This window comes from Panonychus citri, unplaced genomic scaffold (genome assembly GCF_014898815.1).
Source record: "Panonychus citri isolate SS breed McGregor unplaced genomic scaffold, ASM1489881v1 Contig00135, whole genome shotgun sequence".
Lineage (NCBI taxonomy): Eukaryota > Metazoa > Arthropoda > Arachnida > Trombidiformes > Tetranychidae > Panonychus > Panonychus citri.
The window spans coordinates 758,631-783,526 of record NW_026515540.1 but is presented as its reverse complement, the minus strand read 5'-3'; the positions used below and the strand labels follow the sequence as shown (position 1 = coordinate 783,526).

Below are 24,896 nucleotides of genomic sequence, written 5' to 3'. Positions count from 1 at the left end.
TCATCATCATTCTAATATAATAGTCGGATAATCATCTTTTCTCATTATTGAAATCAAATGTATATCCATTGATTTCAATATTTGATCACCAATCTTAATTGCTCCGGATCGTTCAGCTAACCCACCAGTCTCCAGGAAGCTGATATAAACCTCACTACGAGTGTAAGCACCATTTTCATTTTCATGATTCCTTGGTGGTTGTTGATTATCTCCCTGATTATTTGGTTGTTCTGATGAAAGGCAAAGGCCAAGACTCTGATTTGGTGATTGGCGAGTTAATAAAACATCCTTAAGAGAAAAACAATGAAAAGATATTGATTAGAAAGCGGAATTAATCTCAATGAATAACAATCATTCATGAGGGTGGTAACAACTCATCAGCCAGAAGTAAATGCAAATACGTTGGAATTCAGGGAAGACTCAACGAACTAAATTAGAATCACAATAATAGCTTAAAGCCTTATTCAGTAAGAATAGAACTCGAACAATGAAGACGAGAAGAGAAAAAGTACGAACAAGATAAATGAGGAATAAAAGAAGAAAAGAAAAGTTCTAACAGAAACAAGAATTGTCCTAAGGATAAATTGCAAGTTCTTTTTTCTTTTGTTATGTTACCAATTCGATGAGTTGATGAGTTGATGAGAATGAGAATGAAAATGAAAATGAGAGATCGAAGAGAAAGAGATAGGAAGATAAATCACAAAAGAGATGATAAGGAAGAAATTAAATTGCAACTCGAACTTAAATTCAGGGGATTTTTGTTTTTGTTCGAGTTGAATGTTTACCAATGAACATTGAAAGAAGAACCAATTTCAGGAATGAATTCTGTCAGAATTTAAATGGTTTCGAAATCAAATCAGATTAAAATGATCATTTTATTATTCAACAGGAAAAAAAGATTTTAAATTCAATTCAATGAGATTCCTGTTCATCTACATTTTAATCATGATTTTGAACATGATAATCAGTGAACAACAAAAGTAACAACTCACTTGAACATGTCGCTTTCAGATCAAAAGTGATGAACTTTTTTTCATAAGGTGGAGACATAGAGAGAGAGAGAGAGAGAGAGAGAGAGAGAGAGAGAGAGACCGATTATGTAAGTAAAGGAAAAAGGGAAAGTAAAGTTCATTTCTGAATCTCCATGGATGAAGGTCTAAGATGAGAGCGGATCAAGGTACATGGTGGAAACTGAGGCAAACTTAATAAACGTCAACAGAATCATTAAGATTGTAATAATAACTCATAAAAGTTGAACACACTGATATCATTAATGATATATGATTTACACTCCAACTTTCATCTTAATGGATCAGCAATCAACTGCCACCGAGGTAACATATTACATGATACTCCTGGTGAATATGAGAAAAACCCACTGGCTCCATTAGAAATATGACTTAATCATCATCATTCTAATATAATAGTCGGATAATCATCTTTTCTCATTATTGAAATCAAATGTGTTACATTGAATTGAAGAGGAAAAGATTATAATGATCAGAGAGAGAGAGAGAAAATCATCATTACATCAATATCGCTGAAGAAAAAGATGAAGGAAAAGCTCTTATATTTATGCTAGAATAAGAGGATGAGGATGATGAAGATGAAGAAAAGAAGATGAGGAAAAAAAGGAAACTTTTCGAGAAAAATTTTCGAAATTCAAGTTTACATGGAGATTGAATATCAGAAAATGATGATAAAGTATTTGCAAGAGAAAATGAAAAATTCATTCCTCATCTTTTCAATTTACGTCTCACTTTTTTCTCATTCTATTATTATTATTACACATATGAGATATTTAAACTAATCATCATCTTCCCTCTATTTCTTATGAAAAATACATAGGTATCTATACTACAGAGAGATGAAGATGAGGGAAGATGAAGATGCTTAAAGGCAGCGAGCGTGAAAGTAAAAAGATGAAGATTGAGATGGAAAAGTTGAAAAGATGATATGAAAAATATTCCATTCAAAGTGAATCTTAGATTTACATCTTATCTTCATAAAGAGGAAAAGATGAAAATAATAGAAAACGATTTAAAATGGCAACTCATCCACTCGAAAACATCATCCTCCACCACGATCATCATCATCTTCCTCCCACAACAACAACAACAATCATAATGATAACAAAGTGTTGGAGTTTAAAATAAGCAGAAAAAGGATAAAGATGATAAGTTATCTCAAAGTTAAGGAACTGAACATGAGGGAGGAAAATGAAAAAATATAAAAAGATTGAAACTAATGTGGAAAAAATTCAAACTCTTCATGATGGATTCATATTTTTCTTCATGGTAAACAGAACTTATGCTTTTTTTATCATTCTTTCACTTCCTCTCCTTTTTTACTTTTCTTCTTGATTTTCTCCTGCTCTGTTTCCTCATCTACCATGAGATTATGTGTTTTTCAATATTTATTGTTATAATTCAGAATCAGTTTGGAAACAATCAAGTTAAGATTCTTAATACTATTCTTACAAATGAACTTGGAAAACAAAAATTGTCCAATTTGGTTGATTATCACCAATGGAAAGGTAAAGTTAATCAGCTAATGTAACTACTGTAATTGGCAACAACTTCAGTGTCAGAATCAGAATTCCCCATGGAGGGTGATCTTGATTTCTCACCCTGTTTGTTTCCCTCTCCTGTAAAGGTAACAATTTATTACTTTATATCAAATGAAACAACAGTTTTCATGTTTCTGTTGATTTTTTTCTGATTTTTCTCATATCATTTTTATACTCTCCCTTAGAGTGTATCAACTCATCATACACCTTGATGATGCGGGTGGAAAGTATGAAGACCATGGTGGGTTAGATGGATAGTAAGCTCACTCTAATGTAGTGAGACCAGTTGAAGATGAGGAGAGGGAGAAAAGGAAGATAAAAACAAAGAAAAAAAAGAAACCAGGTTTATCTTTTTTTCTGATGCTTCAATTTTCTGATGATTTTTTCTCTCTCATTCTCTTATTTCGCTAAAAAAAGGTCACTGATCCATAAAATCGATTAGAAGATGAGACTAAGGATGCTACATGAGAATAGCGAAGATAAAGATGAGGAATGAGATGGAGAGAGAGAGAGAATAGCTGATGAATTGTATTCCTCTTTATTTTTTTCTTTCTTTATCTTCCTTGAACATTTTACAGTTTCCATCATTAGTAACCTGAACATTTCATTTCTCCCCTGAACTTGGAGGGAGGAAACTAGATTTACAACAATATTAAGGATTAATTTGTAATCATAAATTGTAATCGTTTTGTTTTCTGTAATCAACTTTGATGTTCAAGATGAAACTTGAAAAGTTCAATTGATGATAATCGTTAACATCCATGATAAACTCAATTACTGAATTGAAAGGAAATTCAGATGATAACAAATGAAACAAAGGTGATGAACTTTTTTTATCAGATGATTCAGTTAATTCTGGTGATTTCCTGATAACATCCAAGATAAATGATAATCTGCATCCTAAGATGATTATTTTTTCATCATCTCAACTATTATCATCATCATCATAATGATCATCATCTTAATTGAGCTTCTTTTTGTTTTCATTATATCATTGCTCAGTTTCGTGATAATTTATTCAGATGATTTATTAATCTCATTGAATTTACCTAACCAATTTATCTTAATCATAATGATATTAATTCAGTTCATTTACAGGATAAGATGTATTAACTATACAGAGACATGTACATTTCTGAACATTATTAAATTGTAACAATTTATCCTTAATATGATTCATTTAAATTTTACTCTGGCATAAAGATGATGAATTGATTAAGTTAATGAATGAATTTCACTTGATTGAACTTACCTCGTACTCGATTGCATCACATTCTTGAAGTAAATCATCATCTTCATCGTCATCATCATCATCTTCATCCTCATCATCTCTTCTTCATCATCAGCATCAGCTACGGTTAATTGTCCCAGTGCATGAGCCAATAAAATTTGATTAATTCCTTCCAGTGTTTCCCTTGAAATAGTTGATTCTGATTGTTGCTCATTCTTGATCAATTGGGACGATTGGGGTGGTAATAGCAAGGATTCTGGAGGTGGTGGTGGTAGTTGATCATAATTTAAACAGGCGAATCCAAGTTTAGTTGGGATGAACAGCTGATTGTCTAATCCTGTTAATCCGTAATCACTGTCAATGGTTTGGGTTGAAACGTCAACTCGAAAACAAAGTTTATCACCTTTACTTTTCTGGTTACAGGATAGAGATGGATCTGAATTGGAACGGAGCATTTCCATGAGGTCAGGATGATGCTGGTCACAAGTTCCATTATTGTTACATGACTTCATCTGAAAGTATTAGAAGGAGAAATAAAAGTGAATATCAATTCAGGATATCACATGGAAATAGAAATTGAGAGAAAAATTTCTCAATTTTCTTTGAAAAGTATATTATAATCATCGCCATCATCATCATGCACCAATGAATCTTATTCAATGTTTAACAATCTGATTGCAAATATCATCAGCATTCAATGATGATGATCATCAGCATCTTCAATAATACTTGAAACTAAATCACCAATTATTATCACAGATATTACAGTTACCATGATAATTTCATATTCACCGGATTGAATTGAATTGGAAACACTTTCATTCAATTCCTATTGGATTATCATGATTATCATTACTATTATCATAATGTATTCCCATTGAAAGGTTTCAACTTTGTTATTGAAAAACTCATTCAACAATAAATGATTCTAATCATGAGATAAAATTTGATTGTTACAATTTATTTAAACTCATAATAAATGGTTAACTTAACTATTGTGAGCTCCAAGTAACAATCAATGATAATAATCAAACTTCATTGACATTTAATTCAGTCATTTAATCAAGAAAAAAAAATAAGTTACCTGATAAATTTAATCAGCGAATCTGATTGACTTGATTTATGTAGCAACTTAATTAATATTTATCAGCTTATGATGTGTAAAGATTAATTAAATTGTTGAGGAAAGTGAAAGTTTTGATTTTCCGAGTAATTAAATCTACGGAACTGAGTTATCATGAACATGAAATCATCTGAGCCATGTAAAATTCATCAGATTAAATCAAACGATCAAACAGTGAATTAAATTTGTGCCAATCAACTTTGAATATCAAGAATTAAACAGTTATTGATTGTGAACAATTCAATCTGATTAAACATCTTTGATAACTAAAAGCAAATCGATTTGATTAATGAATGAACAATTAATGATCAGTATTCAATTGTCAATAGAAACAAAAAATCTGATCAGAATTATCCATCTCAATGAGATTATCTTGAATCTTTTTTTTTCATGTTCATGGTGATCAAGTTAATCATCATTATCACCAATAGATGACCAGTGAGATGACCATTGTCAACGATTAAGATTAAACTTTGAATTAGGTTTTTATCGTAAATATTATAACCATTGTTAAAGACTATAAGACAATTCTGTTAACAAGAAGGCGGAAAAAGTTCATGATAAACATGAGTTTCATGAGAGTGATAATGATGAGAATTGATAAGAGGAGAAAAAAATTCTGTTCGATAAAAGTAATCTGACCAATGGTCAACTCATACATCTTTCCGGGCACAGAAAGACACTCAGAGGGATAAAACTAATAACCTTAAGCTTTCAGAGTTTCTGTTCAGTTACCATGTTAATGATAGATGATAGATCTTGAAATCTGAACTTGATGATAAAAATACTCAGAAATAATTGAAATTAATTCTGAGTCAAGATAAAGATGATAAAGGGAAGATAGAATGAGAAAGATGAAAGTTCCTACTAATGGATGATTCATAATGAAACATTGATACTTATCATGAAAGTTCATCCATAGCCTTAGGCAAAGATTTTGATTGTCATCATGATGATTTGATTATATTACTAGAATTGAACATTTCCTAAATATGTCAAGGAAAATATTGAATTCTGATGGCTGAGTAACATGATTACATTCAATGAGTGATCATTAATGTCACAACCATGAAATTCATCTGAATCTGAATCAACTTTTTTCACTGAACAAAAATAAAGTTCTGAATTCATCATCATGAGTTATAGACAGAATTCAAAAGGGAGAGATAAATATAAAGTGATAACATATTGTTCAGTAAGTGAGTTAATGGATTTCATTGATGGAGGAAAAGTTCATTGAGATATTCAGACTACACCACGTATTCAAATGGTTTTCAATATAATAACATCATTTCAATTCTGATTTAATTTCCAGTTTTCCATGTCAAAACGATTCAAGGAGAACCCTGATTTCTCATGTAAATTTTTTTCTTTCCTTTGGTTCATTTGATTCTGTTGATTATCATGCTGAGTATCAGTTGTAACTACTTATCATGGTTTACATCATGAAACATTGTTCAGTTTTATAATACGATAAAAAGAATCAGATTGTTATCATGATATGTGAAAATTTTAAATTCAAATCACATGAAACTTTTCCTGAGACTTGAATCTGATTTACATGAGATCTGAAAAGAAGGAGGGAAAAAATCTCAGCCTCAAAAATTGGAAACTATTGAGAAAACTTTGAGAGAAAACTTTTGTCAGCTGATTAATGTAATTCAATAAATTGTCATCTAATTGTTGACACTAATTGTCGTAAATTAAAAAAGTTTTACTCTTTTAAAATCAATTGTGACCATAAATTAGTTTCTCAAGAAAAGTTTGATTAATTTTTCAATTGTAAATCAAAGACCAAACTAATTAGTTAATTAGCCCAAAGGCTTAAGTGTTTAAATATAACTTGAAAGCTAATTGCAAACAATTTAACCCATCTTTTTTACTCATAAACACATTACTAATTGTTGGCTAATTAATCTTGATTATTATCATAATTTTGAATAGTTAATTACAAGTAACAGTTATTAAACTGTGAAAATCAACAATCACCTAATCTGTTCAAGCTCAGCAATTAAGTTTAATAAATTGTTATCCAATTAGATTCAGTAAACAATCATGAAAATTGATAACTGATAAGCTCGTGTTTATATCATGAAAAAATGGAAAATATTTTTGCACCATAATCAGAACACTGAGGAAAAAAAAGTTCTGAAAGAACTGAAAATCGGAAGAAAGATTTTTTTTTTCTCACATCAGGAAGATGAAAATTTCCTCTGGTAATTATTTAATTCATGATGATTACCAGAAAAAAAGGTAATTGTATCATGATCAAGTAAACGTGATTGTGAAACTTAATTAATTAACATGAGACCAAAGTGTATATTTAATAAATTACCGTTATCTTTTCATCTTCATCTTTTTTTATAGTCTCTCATGTTGATGAGTATTTTCATCCTCACCTTCATCATGAAAACCCATTAACTCAATTAAAGAGACACACTGATGATTTGTGGTTTCATCATAATCAACTTGAAACTAATTAAATACACTCACAATTAAGGTAATAATAATAAAAAGGTAAACTAATATCTATCATATTGATAACTTTTTAATTGTGACATAAAAGTTATCACTGATTGTGAACTTTGATTATAATATGAAAACGGGCAATCACTTTAATCAAATAAATAAAACACTAATCATGATAAACTTGGATAATCAACTTTATTTATCTTGTTGATTGTGGTTATTTATGAGACAATTAAGGTTTCATTATTTATGATTTAAGATGAAAATTATCATTATCGTCATGAATAAGTGATCAGTCAGATTGAAATCAAAATGGTCATGTTGATTTACTTGAATTGGTCAATGCAAATGATAAATTAATATCAATTGCAAGATAATTTCATCATCTTTCATCTTATCTTCCTAATCATCATCATCATCATTATCATTATCCTGGTTTATGATGATAAAAGTTAACTATTGAAAGACTCCTTGATTTAACCTCTTCTTCCGTTTCCGTTATAATGGATTGGATATTAAAAGTTACTCATTGTATTTATTGACTCAAGTACGATGGTCATTTCCGATGGACTCTTATGGTCAATTATGATAACCTATCATCTAAATTATATTTATTCATGTTGATTAACAATCAATTGATTGTACTAGTCGATAACAATTGGATAATATAAAACATGTAATACTTAATGATGAGCCATTTATTTAATTTACTATTGATGATTAAGCTTTAATTTAGTTTTTGTTGCTCCTTTTTTTCTGTAGCAATTTGAATGTAAAAACTTTGATAACTAATTGTAAAAGTTTATGATGATAACTGTTAATTTACATCATCATTTGCAATTATAATTAACTATTAGTATAGTTGATTAACTTGATCAAGGGAAACAATCAACACTTTCACTCAACTCCCTGAGTGATTATTGTTTTTCATGAAGTAAAAAAAACTTATCACTCACACAATCAACTTGAATAGAGGAAAATGATAATAATAATTAGATTTAATTGTCAACATTATGATGCAAATGATATGTAAAACAATTGATGGTGAAAGGAGAACCTGCAATTCTGCTTGAAAATGAAGATTTTTTTACAACATTTTTTAAGATTGCTAATTGAACTGAATTCAATGGTTCGTGTTAGAACTGAATATTGATAATAGTTTCGAGAAAATCTCGAAAAACTGACAAAAAGTTCAAAGCCATTCTACAGCGTCAAGCAGAGGTCATAGAATAAAAATTATGTAGTTACAGTTTACTTCACGTAAGTCCACCCTTGACCACGGTCTCCTTCCAACTCACGAATTACATTTAATAAGAAAGACCAATTAACACGTAGTCATGTGAAATAATTCAACATAAAAAGAATAGATTGAGGGGGAAAGCTATCTGGGAGCTGAATTTTAACTGGAGATAAGTTGAGTGCACTCATGTTCACTAGATAAAGGTGAATAACTATATGGCAAACGATGGCAATAGATTCAAAGTTGCAATTAAGAATGAATGAAAAGGAGAACGGATTTGAAGGTTTATAAGCATCTGAATCAGATGATTTCATTACAGGGACTTCAAAATAAAATTTTTGTGCTGATTTGATTCGCTCATTCACACGAAGACCTTAAAATGACCTTTGAACGCTACCTTCGGGAAATGACCTCAACGACCTTGAAAATCGTAGGATCGAGCGCTTCAATTCTGTTCAGTCCTCTGGTCAAGTCTGGCATTCATATTTTTTAGTTCTGGAGATATTCAGTGTAATAGCCGAAGTTGATAAAAAATACGCCCTGTACTTAATTTTTATTCTATGACCTTTGCTTGACGCTGTAAAATGGCTTTGAGCTTTTTGTCAGTTTTTCGAGATTCTCTCGAAAACTGTTATCAATATTCAGTTCTAACACAAACCATTGAATTCATTTTTATTCTCTTTCTCAAAAAGTCTTTAAAGTTTATTTGTTTCAATAGGCAAAAGCAGCTTTAATTGCAGGATCTCCTTTAATCATTATCATCATCAGGATAATGATGAAAACAAGACAAAAGGTTAATTCATTAATTACCATTGATTAAAACTTTCGCTCAAAGATATTTAAAGATTGATAATTAACAAAGAGGCGACAATCATTAATCAAGATTATTATTCATCATTATCAATTTATCATCAATGAATTAAAACTTAATCATGTTGGTTATTATTTTTCTCGATATAAAAGTGATGACAAATATTTGCATTTCTCAGCATCATCATTGTCATCTGATTCTTGGCTTCAAACCAGAAACGGAAGTAACTTTTCACCAACCTTGTCAAATTTTGTTCATCTTTTCCGGTTCCTTCAATGAGTAACTTTTAAGGTTCATCATATTGAGCCGATTTTTTTTACTAACTAATCAATTAATGATAATGATGATGTAGATTAGGTTGAAACATAAATCATAATCAATCGTGACATGTTAATTGATTGAAATTGAAATTATCTACCAATTGAATTAACTTGATCATTATTTCAGAGTCTTGGCTTACATTTTGTGCCAACAATTAACCAAACCAAATTTTTAATCAAATTTATCATGTTTATGTGTCTCAGATAATCAACAATTTAATTTGATTATAATAATTCAGTAACAATATGAATTATATCAAACAAGAAACTAAAGATTTTCTTTAAATAATCTCGTTTAATTATTGATAATCTCATGATTTTAATCAATCATCAATTAAACCGTTAGAAAAATGATTCAATGAGATTAGACTGATAATCAGATGATGATGATGATTAAACTTTAGCATCTATGGATAGAGTTTATCCTTAACCATGGGAAAGAAAACAGTTGATGAAATTGAAGATAAGATGAAGATGATTAGGGATAACTGATTTAGTGGGAGAAAAAAGTTCTGAAAGGATTTTTCCTTCTCTCTCAAGTATCAGCAATATCTTTCTCCATGAACGAGAAGACAAATGGAAACACCAAATATCATGGATATTGAACTTGTTCAGTTTCAAATGTTTCTGATTTTTTCCATGATATTGTTATGTTATTGTTCATGTTCAATATAATAACAACATGATGAAACTTTGGTTGTTTCATCAATCAGAAATTCGAGTCAAACTTTCACCCACCACTATCATCATCTTCATCTACCATGAAACAGTCTTGATACTTTTTCTTGTTACACTGACCATTCATTCAACTGACCTTTTCCTGTGTTCCAATTGGACTCAGAGTATAATAAAAGTATCTAACAATCAATAAACTTATGATCAACAATCAAGTTAAATCAATTAACAACTTTGCACACCCTCAGCCAATGATTAGATAAGTTGATTGAATAATATCTTGATTATCCCATATGATTAACTAAGTAAATATTCAAAGTGATCAAATTAAACCACGAGAAGCAAATTAAATTAACCATCAATATGCGATTAAAGTTACAATCATGATTGTTTGGTGGGAAATTAATTCTGTTATCAGGTGTGAAAGTGGACAAGGTGAGAGTGGGAAAAACAAGAAGAAAATCCCACCACCATCATTTCTTATATTTATAAACATTGTTTGGATTACCTTCCAGTTCATTTACAACTTTGAATTAATCAACTAACAATCAGCTGATTAACAATATTATTAATGATGGACAATAACAACGTGTCTGGTAGCACGTGGCAAAGGAAACAATTTAAATTGTTCACCAATAAACTAATACAAATATTAGATTCAAGTTTCATGATTAAGAAGATGATGATAATGATGAATACCCTGTGAAGTTTGAATAACATGAATGAGATAATGATGATAAGTTTATGGATGAGGTGGGTGGATGAGAGAGAGAGAGAGAGAGAGAGAGAAATCTTCTTACAGAAGAAAACATCACCCGTCATCCTTATCATCTTACTAATCTTTTATCTTCTTTATCTTATCCCTTATCCAATCCTTCAAAATAAATGATGATCATAAATAGACAATAAGGATTAACAGACTCCAATCAATTCCTGGATATAAAGTGTGGGTGGTGATGGTGATTAAGATGAGAATAAGAATTGAAATGTAAGAAAAAAAGTTCCCTCATGATGGAAACTCATGATGTTATTGTAAAGATTGACACAATCAATTCTAATTGTTATGAATTTAGTACTTGATATTAATCAATATTAACAAGTAAGACACCGTATCCTAATTAGACTCAATGATATAATATTTATATTATCCGACAAGATGATTGATCATCTTAATCATCATGAAAATCGGGCAAATAATATTCTCATTGATAATAGATTGTAATTGATTGAAATTCGAGTTCAATGTCAGTTATAATTGTTAAAAGTTTGTTAATTGTCTTGGTGATTGAATGACTGATTGTTTATTCAAAGGAATCTTGTTACATGATAACTGAATGTTTTCATTTGAAATTGAAACTTGATGATGAATCAGCATTTAACTTGAACCATGTGAGATACGATAAATTGATCATCATGAAATGAGGAAAAAAGTTCCTACTGTTTTTTTTCATTTGGGAACTGGAATATGAATATATCTTTGAATGAGAAAAAAAATTTCCATCATCTGAACACACGAACAAAGTAAGACTCAGAATTATCATGGGAGTTGGTGGCTGGAATAATGAATTCCCATGAATATCATGAAAATGATGATGGAAGTATCCGCCATCTTTGTTTCACTTTGTTTAATGTTCAGTATTTTAGGTGTTATCATGCAAAGAAACAATAAACAGCAAAGAAATTCAACTTTTCTGTTGAACATTCAAATTTCCTAAATAAATATTTCTCTTTCTTCATGATAATGAATTTATATTCAATTCGATGAAAGTTCATTGGGGACAAACCCGGGAAAATGAGCAGGAAAATGAATTTTTCTCCTGATAAAAATGAAATATCTATTTACTATTAATAGTTTTTTTTTCTAGTTTAGAAAACAAAACATCCGATAAACTCTGTCAGCAGAAAATGAAAAGTTCATTGTCTTCGAATTGAATTGAAAATTGGTCAGAACTTTTTGTTTATTCAATGGAAATATAAATTGACTTTACATGCCAATTTATCATACGAGGGATAATTCATGACTATGAGTAATATGAAGGTGGAAACATGGAACATGATTGTTCAATTAAAGTTCAATAGGTAAATTCAATTTCAACCTCATGCTCAGTAATTAGTGTTTATTATCATAAAAATGATTCATTGCCAACAGATATTTCCTCCAGTAATCATTTAGATTATCATTAAAAATGATTAAAAGTGAAGATAAATTTTTCCCCTCTGAATTTCAAATTCTGAATTATCAATTAACATGGTAGGAAGATCTCATCATCCTTGATATCATCTTCATCATCTACAATGTTATCATTATAAAGGTTATTACTTTTTTCATTTCTCTCTCTCTTTTATCTTCTCATCCATCAGATAATTTCATTCAATCATTTGAATACAATGTAATGTGTTGATTATGAAACGGATGGTGATGGTGATAATGATGATGATAAGGATGCGGATGATTTGTTTCATTAAGTAAAACAAGTTTCATCATTTACAAAACTCTATTATTATCAAGAAAAAAAAACTTTTCCATGTTTTTTTTAATCAATATTAAAAAAAAAGATTCCCTTTAGTTATATGTAAACTTTTGGGATTACGGTTTTTTCATCCTCATCATCTTATTTTATCTTCACTCTCTCTCTCTCTTTTCTCTCACTGTCTCTCTTTTTACCCTAATCGATTTATATATACATCATTATTATCATCATATCTTTTTGAGATGCCGATATATTTTTTTTTCAATCTTATTTTCAACAAAGATGAGGATAAAGATGCGTTTCCATGGAAACGGGATGATGATTTTTTCCTGCTTCTTCTTCTTTGAGGATTCAATGAAAGATGCGTCATAAAATGAAGATGATTAGGAGGCTATAGAGTTGTGATAGAGGACGTGGAGGAGGGCGAAGGGTAGAAGGAGGAGGATAAACAGAGTTTGGAGATTGGCGAGACAGGGAAGACCTAAGGGCTTACTTGAGGCTAACCACTTGGAAGGATGAAAATCTAGTGACGGAAGATTATTATTATGGGGAAGAGGATAAAGATGACGATCAAAGGCATCAGAGAGAGAGAGAGAGAGAGAGAGAGAGAGTATTCGCCAGGGATGGAATCAGCAACACATTAGAATGTAATTGCATTCTCTATTTGCTCTCTCTCTCTTTCTCCCACTCCATCATTCTCATTCTTCATCTTTCTCCTGTGATTCATACATTTCCTTTCATTCATTAAAGTAAAATTAACAATGGTGATGATGAAGATGATTAGGTTAAGGATGATGACGAGAGAGAGAGAGAGAGAGAGAGAGAGAGACATATGCACGCGCCTTCATTGCAAATGGATCCAATTGATTTTCCAATGGACATTTTTTCACTTTCGAAAATTGAAATTTAATCAAATATGTGCCAAGGTGATTGAAGATTCTCAGGAACCGGAAATGATAACAATTCACTTGACGGTAATTACTTTTTTTATTGTTGACATTATAAGTAAGAGCTTTTGTCATAACAATTTGTTTAATTGTCCCATTAAAACTGTTTAACAATCAATATTATCATCATTAAATGACTGAACATTTAACGATTATCATTATGATCAACAATCAATAATAATCAATTTTCAGGTGGATAATTTATGTACTGAAGTTAATAGTTAATGGTAATAGCAACAATTGTAAAGCTCAATTAAACTACCATGAACAATCAACTGATTAGAGTTAATTGATTTTCTTATTTTATCATTTTAATGATTAAACAATTAATGATCTAAATTAAAGGAATACTAATCCACATGGGAATAGTTTAAATTGATTAACTTAAATTGCTTCTATTAACAAACTTTTCTATTAGTTTATTGATTAGTTTAAATAATCAGCAACAGTTAAAAGTAATTGATTAAAATGAGAAAAAAAAAGTTCAATTGAGATTCAAGTAGATCAACAATTTAACAACGGAAGCAAAACAATTAAATCAATGAAGATCAAATCAATTCAATGTTCAGGTAACAATCAATTCCTAACAAATTCAAACAGGAAACTCAAACTCGACTAAACAAATTATCTTAATTGTTATGAAATCTAATCAACAGGTAAATAACCATTGTTATATCTGTCCAATATCATTTTCATTTACATTTTCATTGGAAGAAAATTGAAAAAAATGTAAAAGGATACGGAAGTGAAGATGCTCATGTCAATATTTCAATCTACATGAGAGTGAAAATTCATCTCAACATTTTCATCATCCTGCTAAACCTCATTTTATCATGAAAAAAAATTCCAATTCATTGATTCAGGGCCATGGAGACACATTCATATACACATGATACTATGTTTTATGTGTATGCTTATGGATTTGACAGTTAACCTGATTGATTGTGAACTGGAAGATGTGATTCCCAATTGATTATCTCATGAATACCCACCTTTTTCCAACCAGGATGATTATATTGTATGAGAAAGAGATGAATCTCATATATTGGATGATAAAATATCACCATCAGCATCATCTGTTCATGGGTAAATCATATATTCAGTCTGAAAAACAATCAGCGATTCAATTTGAACAGAATGATGAGAAAAAAAAAGTAAACATCTAATGTACCTAATGTATTGTTATTACATCATCTTTTTCATGAACGATCTGAATTGAAATATCATGAAAACATAATAATAAATAATGATCGTGATCATCTGACACATGATCATGCATATTTTTATCACTGAATATGAAAAATTCAGCTCATGATATTCAGAAAACATGTTGATAGAATCAAGTGAATAGTGAAGTTCAACTGAGATATGGAAACTTATCTGTTACAATTAGTTGATTTTTCAGCTTAATAATTATAACCAACGGGACTAAAAGAGAAAGTTGTTCACTAATCCTAAGAATACATAATAAGCAGTTTAATCCAACGGGAGTGAAAGGATTAAGAGGAAGATGAGGAAGATGAGGAAGAGAAGGAGTGAAGAGACTGATGGATAATGTTTTCCAATAAAAGTAATCAGATTGTTGATAATCATGATTGTCCAACCATAACAAGGATAATCTTTCAGGGGATTTGATTAACATGTTATTTTTTCGTACAATTATTTTCATCATGAAAACCTAAAGGTATCAGATTAATGGATATCAGCAAGTAAAATCTGATTTGATATTCAGAATGTGAGCCTGATATTTTCACTATGTGAAACTTATTATTTTATTATTTGTTCTGATATTTATTATCATGTGAATATAATGTTAGGGTGATAGAAAATCTGATGGAAAATGATGAAAATATTGTAACTAATATGATGCTTGGTCTTTCAGAAAGTTCATTGGGTGGGATGGATGAAAGGAAATTAGAAATTCGACTCAAGGTAAATATTGAATAACAACCAATAGATTTCCAAATGATAACTTGAGCCTAAAAGTCAAATCATTGAGGAAATTTGATTCTACTTTAATTTAAGCGAAGCTGAGATTCAATTCATGGGAATATGGAATAAATCAGAATGAGAATCAATGAATTGAGAGAGAACAGAGAATAGAGAGTGGAAAAAGTAAACAAAACACCGAGGAGAGAAAGTGAAAGTTTCTCTTGGCAATGGGAATTATTATGCTCTCCGAATACAAAAGGAAAAAAGTTACATGAAAAAGGATTGGAAAGATTGAAGATTTGAAACTTTTCCAGGGGACAGATCGAAGTTGATGATAAAAATGTTCTATGAATATATCAATGGAAAAGCTTCTCAAATCAATAATAAAATGGAAGATGAGCTAATGATGATGAAGAAAAATCTTTTCATCGAAATGAGAAGTTATTACTTACTGGTGAACCATTAGAGGATAAAATTCTGACATTAACAGAACTTTTATTCCAAGGAAAGAGAGAAGAAGAAAAAAATATAACAAGTTATGAGTTCATCATTAACTTTATCTTTTCTTTCTCATCATCATTTCTCTCTCACTGTTATCATAATGATGATGATGATGATAATAATCATATCCTTACAATGAGGTTACTAATATTATTATTATTGAAAATCGTTCAATGATTCTGATTCTTATGTTACCATGTCATTAGCTTGAATCAAAAGGTTTGTGAATGAAAAAAAAGTTCAGATTCATGGTCACTGATTGATCATGTGATAAGATAACATTGAAACTGGTAAGATGATGATGATGATAAATGTAAAGATAGAAAGGTTTTTGTTAAGGTTATTCAGTAAATAGTAAAAGGGATAATAATAATCACCAGAGACCAGAATAGGTTGAAGAAGAAGATGAAAAGAAAGTGAAGAGAGAAAAACTATTTCCATTGAAAGACCAATGGTCACAATGGGAGAGAGAGAGAGAGAAAGACAAAGATAAAGAGGAGATGATGAGGATGAGGATGAGGGAGGAAAAGATGAGATTGACGGAAGTAAACTGGTTAAAAAGGAAGCCAGGACAAGGTCTCTCCCGTAGGAACCATAAATCATAGTTTAATTTGAGAAAAAAATTCTTATCCATTGGAGTGTAATTCAGGGTGAAATGGATGATAACGGTTTCTCATTGAGAGACACTGAAAGAGAGACAAAGATGATGAGGTTGACGATGAAGATGCTGAAAATGAATCTACACCATGAGATTAAAATTGATTAAAGTTAAGTGCAAAGGATGATGCTGGTAATTAATTGATTCTCAAGTGTAGATCATCATCAAGTTATCTAATGAATTGAATATGCATTTTCAAAGATCATACAAACTCATGAATCAAGTTGGGGAAAAAACTCTTGATAATTAATGGATTAATCTTCAATCATGAAGTGACATGAGAAATGTAAATGATTAGTGATTAATTATTATTCTAATTGAAATTAACTGTTTAACTTTTGGTCAAGTAAAAAAAAGAGGATCAAATTTTTAAGGTCCAATGTATTGACCGATATTAATTGTTAAAGTTTTCTCATTGTTGTCATGTCAAAATCAGGGATTGAAAATGATTCCAAGTTATAATCTCATGAAATATTATCACTGATTAGTAATCAGAATGAATAATTATCAGCATAATCATTAGTGATTCGGGTTATCAATTATATCCATCTCCTTATCACTTACAGCAGAATCCATTGAGGGCTTTGAGGATGAATCAGGAAGAGAGTGAATGAATTTTTCTCTCTCTTTCTGATAATTTCCATGAAATAATCATCAGGAATGATGAAGATAATGATGATAGAGAAGTGAAAAAATAAATACTAGGATTATATTGGAATGGATTTCATTTGTTTGAGTAGCATTTACTTTTACAAGTGTAAGTCTTTCAGTTTAAGTATCAAGCATTTTCATCCTCATCATCTTAGCATCTCATCAATTTACTCAAATCCCTCTAAACGGAAATTGAACACACACACAAAACTAAACTTCCGCTTTCTCCTTATATCCTTGTCTATCTATTAGACCCAATGGTTTGCTACAGAGTATACGTTTCAAAAGATGCACCATTTAGCTAAGATACAATGATAACCTTTTTAACCTTCATCTTTTATCCTCTTCGTTAGACTCACTCATCATCATTATCATCTCTCTCTCTCTCTCTTTATCTCCCTTTGCTTCCCTTTTTACCACTCTGATGATTAGTGTGAGTGAGTTGTATCATCATCATTATCATCCAACCCAAAATAACCAAAAATGTTGCAAACAAAATGGACCCACACAGAAACAAGCATTTCAATTGAAAATATTTTTCTCTGTAAAAAAAATTTGTTTCCAATTTGATGGATTTGAAATGAAGATGAAGGATGATGATGATGATGATGAATGCAGTATCATGATGATAAACTAGCATCCTCTCTGGGATTGTTATTAGTACAATATCATATTGTGTAATAAGTTAATCTCATTGCAATTTAACTTACATCTTGTTAACCTTATTCTGTTGCTGCTCATCTGATTGGTGATAATAATGCAGGAATTGTTATCATAATATAATCACATGTGAGAGAGGGAGAGAGAGAGAGGCAATAGTTTGATTGACAGTCAATTATCACATCAAAACACAGACACTTATACACACATATGATGATATTATCATCATATTATTTTAATATGTATATTTTGCAGGGCAAGAAGCAGATGATTGTGAATGAACAATGAATCAAAGAAGAGGATGAAAAATAGTGACCATTGAGTAGCCATTTGATTGACAGTGGGGATAATTATTTGGTCTCTTGAAACTCTGAAACAACAGAGACCAGATAATGTCCAAGAATAGCCAATGAAAGTCCAATTCATTTATCATCAAATAAACATGAATTGGACAGAGTTACAATTAGTATATAAAAGTTTCCAAATGAATCAATGAAATTTTCAGCATCTAAGTAACTGAATCATGAAAAAAAAATAGTAAGTTCATCAACTATTAATACTCAAAGTTTTGTAAAAATCAATTGATTACAACATGTTAAGATTAATGTCAATATCCTCAATGGGAATTGGTTTAAGTGACCATGTTTCCTAATCAAATGGTCAAACTATTTTTAATCATGACCATGAGATTGATTCAGATATTCCCATGATAATGAATATATAATAATGATCTTGAGCTTATATCCTTTGTATTACACAGCCTGAATAAAGTTCATAGTTGTGAGTTTCAATTTTTATTTCTTCCAAGAAAAAATCAACTGATACAAAATGGATGATGCTACATGAATTCTGTATTCACTGAATACACATTAACCCTGAATCTCACTTAATTTCTTATTCTTTTTAATAATTAATGGTAATGATGTTTGACATTGTTAATTTAAAGTTATTAACCCACACAATGAATTCACATTGAAACGTATAAATTAATATTCAGTCAATGTATAACAATGTGTTGGTCTGAGTATAAAATGAATCTCATGTTACCATGGTGAAAAAGAGGATCCATCTTATTCTGGGTTCATGATGAAATCTGATTCTGAGTTTAAGTCAACTGATTGTTATATGTAGTAAAAGATGATGATAAGGATGATAATGATGATGAGGATAAAGACATAGGGGAGAAGAGGAAGAGAGAGAGAGTGAGAGTAATGAAAGAGAAGGAAAAATTCATGTTATGTAAGATATTTTCAGGGGAACAAAGGAAATCCTTACAGATTGTTATTCGGTAGTAGAGGTTACTGAAAATTCTGATTCCATTGTAACAGTTGATTCATTTTCTTTCATTTCTTCAGGGATAAATACTGTTTCTTTTTTATCCTTCTCTTTATAACAATATAAGAATAACAATCATTTCGTATTTGATAGTAATTAACAAACAAATAAACAAAATGAATCAACACAAAGAGAAATTAAATTAACGGAGTAACAATTTTAATCCAATAAAAATAATCAATTGGATTCAACACTTTCAAATGACAACCAAGACTGATTGAAATTGTCAAATTAATGGTAATCCAATTGGATGATCAAAGTTGACAATCACTTTAATGATAATAATACTTTAAACTGAATCAAGTTGAATCAAGCTGCAAGTTTAATTTGCATAACAATTTAATTTATTTTTGCATAATAATTTTTAATATCACCATCGTATCATATTGAATCTGCTCTCTAATGTTAATACAGTTTATTGATTATATCATTTTCTCATCATCTTTTTCTTGATAATTGTTGATATATTACAAAAGTTTCCATTTGTTTACTTTTAATATTGAATTAATATTAATAGTTCCCGCGGGAGGATGAGAGAGAGAGAGAGAGAGAGAGTTACCTTCAGGGTGGGGTGGGTAATGTTATCTGAATGTGTGGTTAACCGTAGCAGAGGTAGAAACCCACTTTACATATTCATGTATTCAACGGTTTAATTATTGTATCATTTATGTATTTACCTGAATTTCAAAATAACAATAGGAGGAGGATGGAGATGAGGAGGGTCCAGGTAATTAATATGAGTAACGACAACAATTAGGCATCATTATTATTGGTATACGATTAAGGTGAATGACAATCAGCCCATTGATTTGGTTACAAATTCAACTAATATCATCATAGGCCTACTAATGGTTATTTTGATAATTATGTAAATGATAATCATATTTAACTAGATTAACCAATTGTGTCAATTAACCAACCATGAAAATTTAAATTATCTCATCTATCATGTATGTTTGTTGCTGTTATTGTTGATTGTAACCCTTTTCCTTAATTGTTTGTTTAATTTTAAGATTATATTATAATATGAAACAAATAGAAATGAATTAATCATAATCATCATTGATTATCTTGGTGATCAACTTGAACAAATTGATATAATTATGATTGTTGATTTCTAAGAATATGAAGAAAAAAAAATTTAATTGTGCTCTCACCTTGATTCGGTTGGTTGTTAATCTTAATTGTGTGAAGACAATTGTAATTTTGTAAACAATTAGAATCTCGAGAAAAAAAATTAGTTTTAATTTCAATTGTTGATTAAAAATTTGAATTTTAAATTATTGTAATCCTTTTACACGTTGACAGCAATTTAGAAACATTTAAGGTTAAACTTATGATAATTACAGGAAGCACAACAATTAGTGTTCACAATTTAATACCATTGGTCCGTATCAAGACCTCATCATATTTAATTGTCAACAAAGATGATGAATTTAAATTGTACTAGTTGATTACAATTTGACCGGATCGAAGTAATTAAACTAATCATCTTCAAATTATTGCAAAGTTTTCAAAGAGAAACCATTGAACCAATGATCAGTTGAAAATTTAAGAAAATTAACTAATTGCCATGGGAGTGTTTTGGTGATTTTAGAATATTCGAAATGAAAAGTTCTATTCTTTTTCCCTTCAGTTAATCATCGTTTTCATGGTGAACACGCGAGTACCAAGAACACGAGATATTTACAGTTCCCTATTAACTAATAACTCGATGATTTAAGTCAACTCAGCAAGACACATTTAGCATCCTCATCTTCATCATCTTCTTCTGGTTCATTGATAAAAGCATCATCATCTTCTTGTTTCACTTTTCTTTGAAAACTTCTATTTTGACCTAAACTTTTTTCTCGAATCTGTTTTCTCCTTGTTTATTTAGATTCTCAATTCTTGGCATTTTATTTATACTTAAGTCAAAATTTATTACTCAAAACATGTTGGTTAACAATCAACAAACATACTCACACACACACGGAGAGAGGTTGAGATAATTTAACTTAACCACAATCAGTTAATTGTTATTTTTATTATTGACTGACTTGTGAGGCGAAAATCATAATTGAAGTTAATCAAAAAGCTGAAGAAATTGTTTTTCCTCCTTAACAATGTTTTTCCATTTCATTTGTAAATTGTTTGTGTGTGAATTTGAATTGGACAAAAGTTGAGTTAATTATTTGGAATTGTTTAGATTAATTTGATTAGATGGAACATCAAGTATTATAATGAGAGTAACTGTGTGTTGTTAATTGTTTGGAACCAGAAGAAAAAAAAGTGAAACATAAATTGTTGGAAACTTTTTGATTACTGTTTAGATAATTTTTCTGTTAATTCTTTCTATTGAATTGGAGTAAAAATTAATTAATCAACTAATTAATCAACGATGGAAAAATGGACAAGATTAATTACTGTCTAACGGGAAAACTGACCAGAACAAATTGATGGGAAGATGAAATGTGAGATAGAAATGGAATCACAATCAACTGATCATTATAATCATTTGTTTATATTGTTTTTTATCAGCTGAAAGTGATGAGATAATGAGACTTGTTATGATTACATTTAGATGACAAATATAATCAACAAATTGAAAAACTCAAATCAAAAGCAACGGTCAAGCAAAGGTCACTTTCTGTCCAGAGTAGAGTAAAAATCTCAAGATGAAATATGTAAGGAGGAGGATGGAGGATAAAGATGATGAAGATGCGACAAAAATGCAATCAACTGACAGAAGCAAAGAAGTGGTAAGTTTATATTACACCCCGTAAGTTGATGCTCCTTACGAGGCCAAAGTACAGTATGACATTCAAGACCATTTAAAGGTGTGTCCATCATCATCATCATCACGATCATCATCATCTTACAAACATCAAGTAAACACACAGGACAATGTATCGTGTAACCATATGGGCTTATGCAAAGTCCCAATGACAAGATACATTATCTTCCCATTGATAACACACATGAAGATGAATATCATCCTCATCATTACCAAGATAGTTATGCATTGTTTGGTTGGGATGATAATTTTTTGGCTAATTTTTTGGTTAATTATGCAAAGAAACAAAAAACTTTGATCCTGGTTCAAGATTAGGATTAAGGTTTCAATTTTGTCAACTCAGCGAAAAGATTAACCAACTTGATAAACAGAAAAGAAAAGTTTTTCTAACAAAATGTGACAAAGTTTATGGTGGAAAAAAAGTTCTGATTCAATAAAGTTGAGCCTTTTTTTGCCTCTTCATGAGATGGAAAAATTTGACAGATGATTTAGAACCGCAACTGACCAATGGTCAGTGGATAATTTGGAAACAAGAGAAAGTTTTTTTTTCTTTCTGTCAAAATCGAGACAAAGATTGATTGTAAAAGTGAATTTTTTGTGACAAAAAGCAATGAAAAAAATATAATTGATTGAAACCAGATCACAATTTACTAATTGTGATACAGTTATAATGATGATGATGATGATTAGAGAGAAACAATCAAATTGTATTTACCTTTTGATGACAATCAGTTAACTGTGATAGAAAATTTCGTAACCTTGTCAACTCATTTTCTTTATCAACAATTAAATTGTGATAAAATTGTTCCGATTCTTGATTAGATTTAATTAACTGGTTCACTTTATCCTCGAGGCGATTAACTTCATTTGTTAGATAATCCTTTTCATTGATTAGTTTTTCCATGACACTTATAATCACAATTAGATTTTTGATAGTCAATAGATTCAATTGATAACCAATAGTCTAGAAATTGTTTCTTAACAATTAAAAAAACACACAACTTGAGAAGACACAGAAAAGATAATCAAACAAATAATATCTCAGATCGTTGATTGTTACAATTAACGATGAACATTTTTCTCTCATCTTTTGACTATTGTGGTAAATTGTCTCGAGATGTTTAAGTGATGAAACCAGCAATTCAAATGATAATCATGCTCATAGAAAGTAAACTTTTTTCCCGATTGAGTTAAGTTATCGATCCACAGAGCCATCTATTGAATCATTGCTGAAAGAATCATTGACGCTAGAACACAATATTGAACTTAAATGTGAACAATTATTTCATTTTACTTTTTTTCCAAATTAATTTAACCTGGAAAATGAGAGCCATAGAAAAAGAAAGAGAATGAAAGAAAGAAAGAGTAAAAGAAATGTAAACAAATACATCGAATACATTTAGAATCATATTGTGGCCATTGTTTGAAGTATTAATATTAAATATTCAATATATTAATCAATATGATAATAACATGATCAATTGATTTGATTGAATTTGATTTATTGATTAAATTTAGAGAGAGACTGTGGGGAAGAAAAAAAAATGATATAAAAGAATTAGAGAAAAGAGACAATCATCAGTGTTAATCCTACGAGTGAAAATGCCTTCTAAAATAGGATGACTAATTAGCAGACGAACGTAAGATTTGGACTCATACATTATTAACTTGACCCCAAGGACTTCTTCCATGGTCCATTGATGCTGAAATGTGCTTGGTGTGTGACATTTGAACTGTTCAAGGTCATTATTCCAATCAAAAAGAATATTCTCCGATCGGTGAAATATTGTAGATAGAACCTGTCTTTGGTGTGGGTTCAAAGAAGCACAAGTTGAAGACATTTGAAAGAAAAAATACATACACTGTTTAGTGTTTTGGTAGATATTAGTTAGTAGTAACATCCAATGGAATTTGATTAAGAGATTTAATCCGGAGAACGATGGTTTGTGGTTAGGTTAGGTTAGGTATTAATCAAGTGGGCCGATATATTGATCGTGAACAGGAAATCAGTTAATTTGATTTAATTTTGGCTTATTGATTCAAACTGGGATCGTGTGATAATTTTTTGTTCTTCTTTTCAAAAAACCTTCACGATGACCTCTAGGTAGGTGCATCGTGAAACGACCTTTATGACCTTGAAACTTTATAAACGATAAACTTTTAGATGCTGAGGAACGAAAGATTCTGGAGCCATATATCATTGCCTTGACCCCAATGGACAACATAGATGTACCGAATTTGGCTACACAGATCAACGAAAGGAGATCCGCTGACCGATGGTTTGTGACAATTAATCAAGTGGGCCGATATATTGATCGTGAACAGGAAATTAGTTAATTTGATTTAATTCAGAGAGTAAAAACCAAGAGAGCAAAGGAGTGCAAAAACTATGAAGCAACATTTTTTTTTGGTGTCGCGAGGATTTCAATTGAAAAATCAAACCATTATAATTGATTATTGTTAATTGAAAAATTTTAAAGAAAAGCTGAAAAAAATGTAAAAGGTTAATACAAAAAATTGTATAAAA

The 24,896-nt window shown here is 30.1% G+C and overlaps 1 protein-coding gene across 1 annotated transcript; it reads right to left on the bottom strand.

Annotated features, from left to right (window-relative positions):
- Positions 1 to 78: 78 nt before the first annotated feature.
- On the bottom strand, positions 79 to 24,395 carry LOC128391651 (uncharacterized). The gene is made up of 3 exons (XM_053351582.1): positions 23,085 to 24,395; positions 3,822 to 4,312; positions 79 to 288 (listed from the first exon to the last, which is right to left on the bottom strand). Exons 1-3 carry the CDS (start codon positions 23,271 to 23,273, stop codon positions 276 to 278), a joined length of 693 nt encoding a protein of 230 aa, XP_053207557.1. The 5' UTR covers positions 23,274 to 24,395; the 3' UTR covers positions 79 to 275.
- Positions 24,396 to 24,896: the final 501 nt, after the last annotated feature.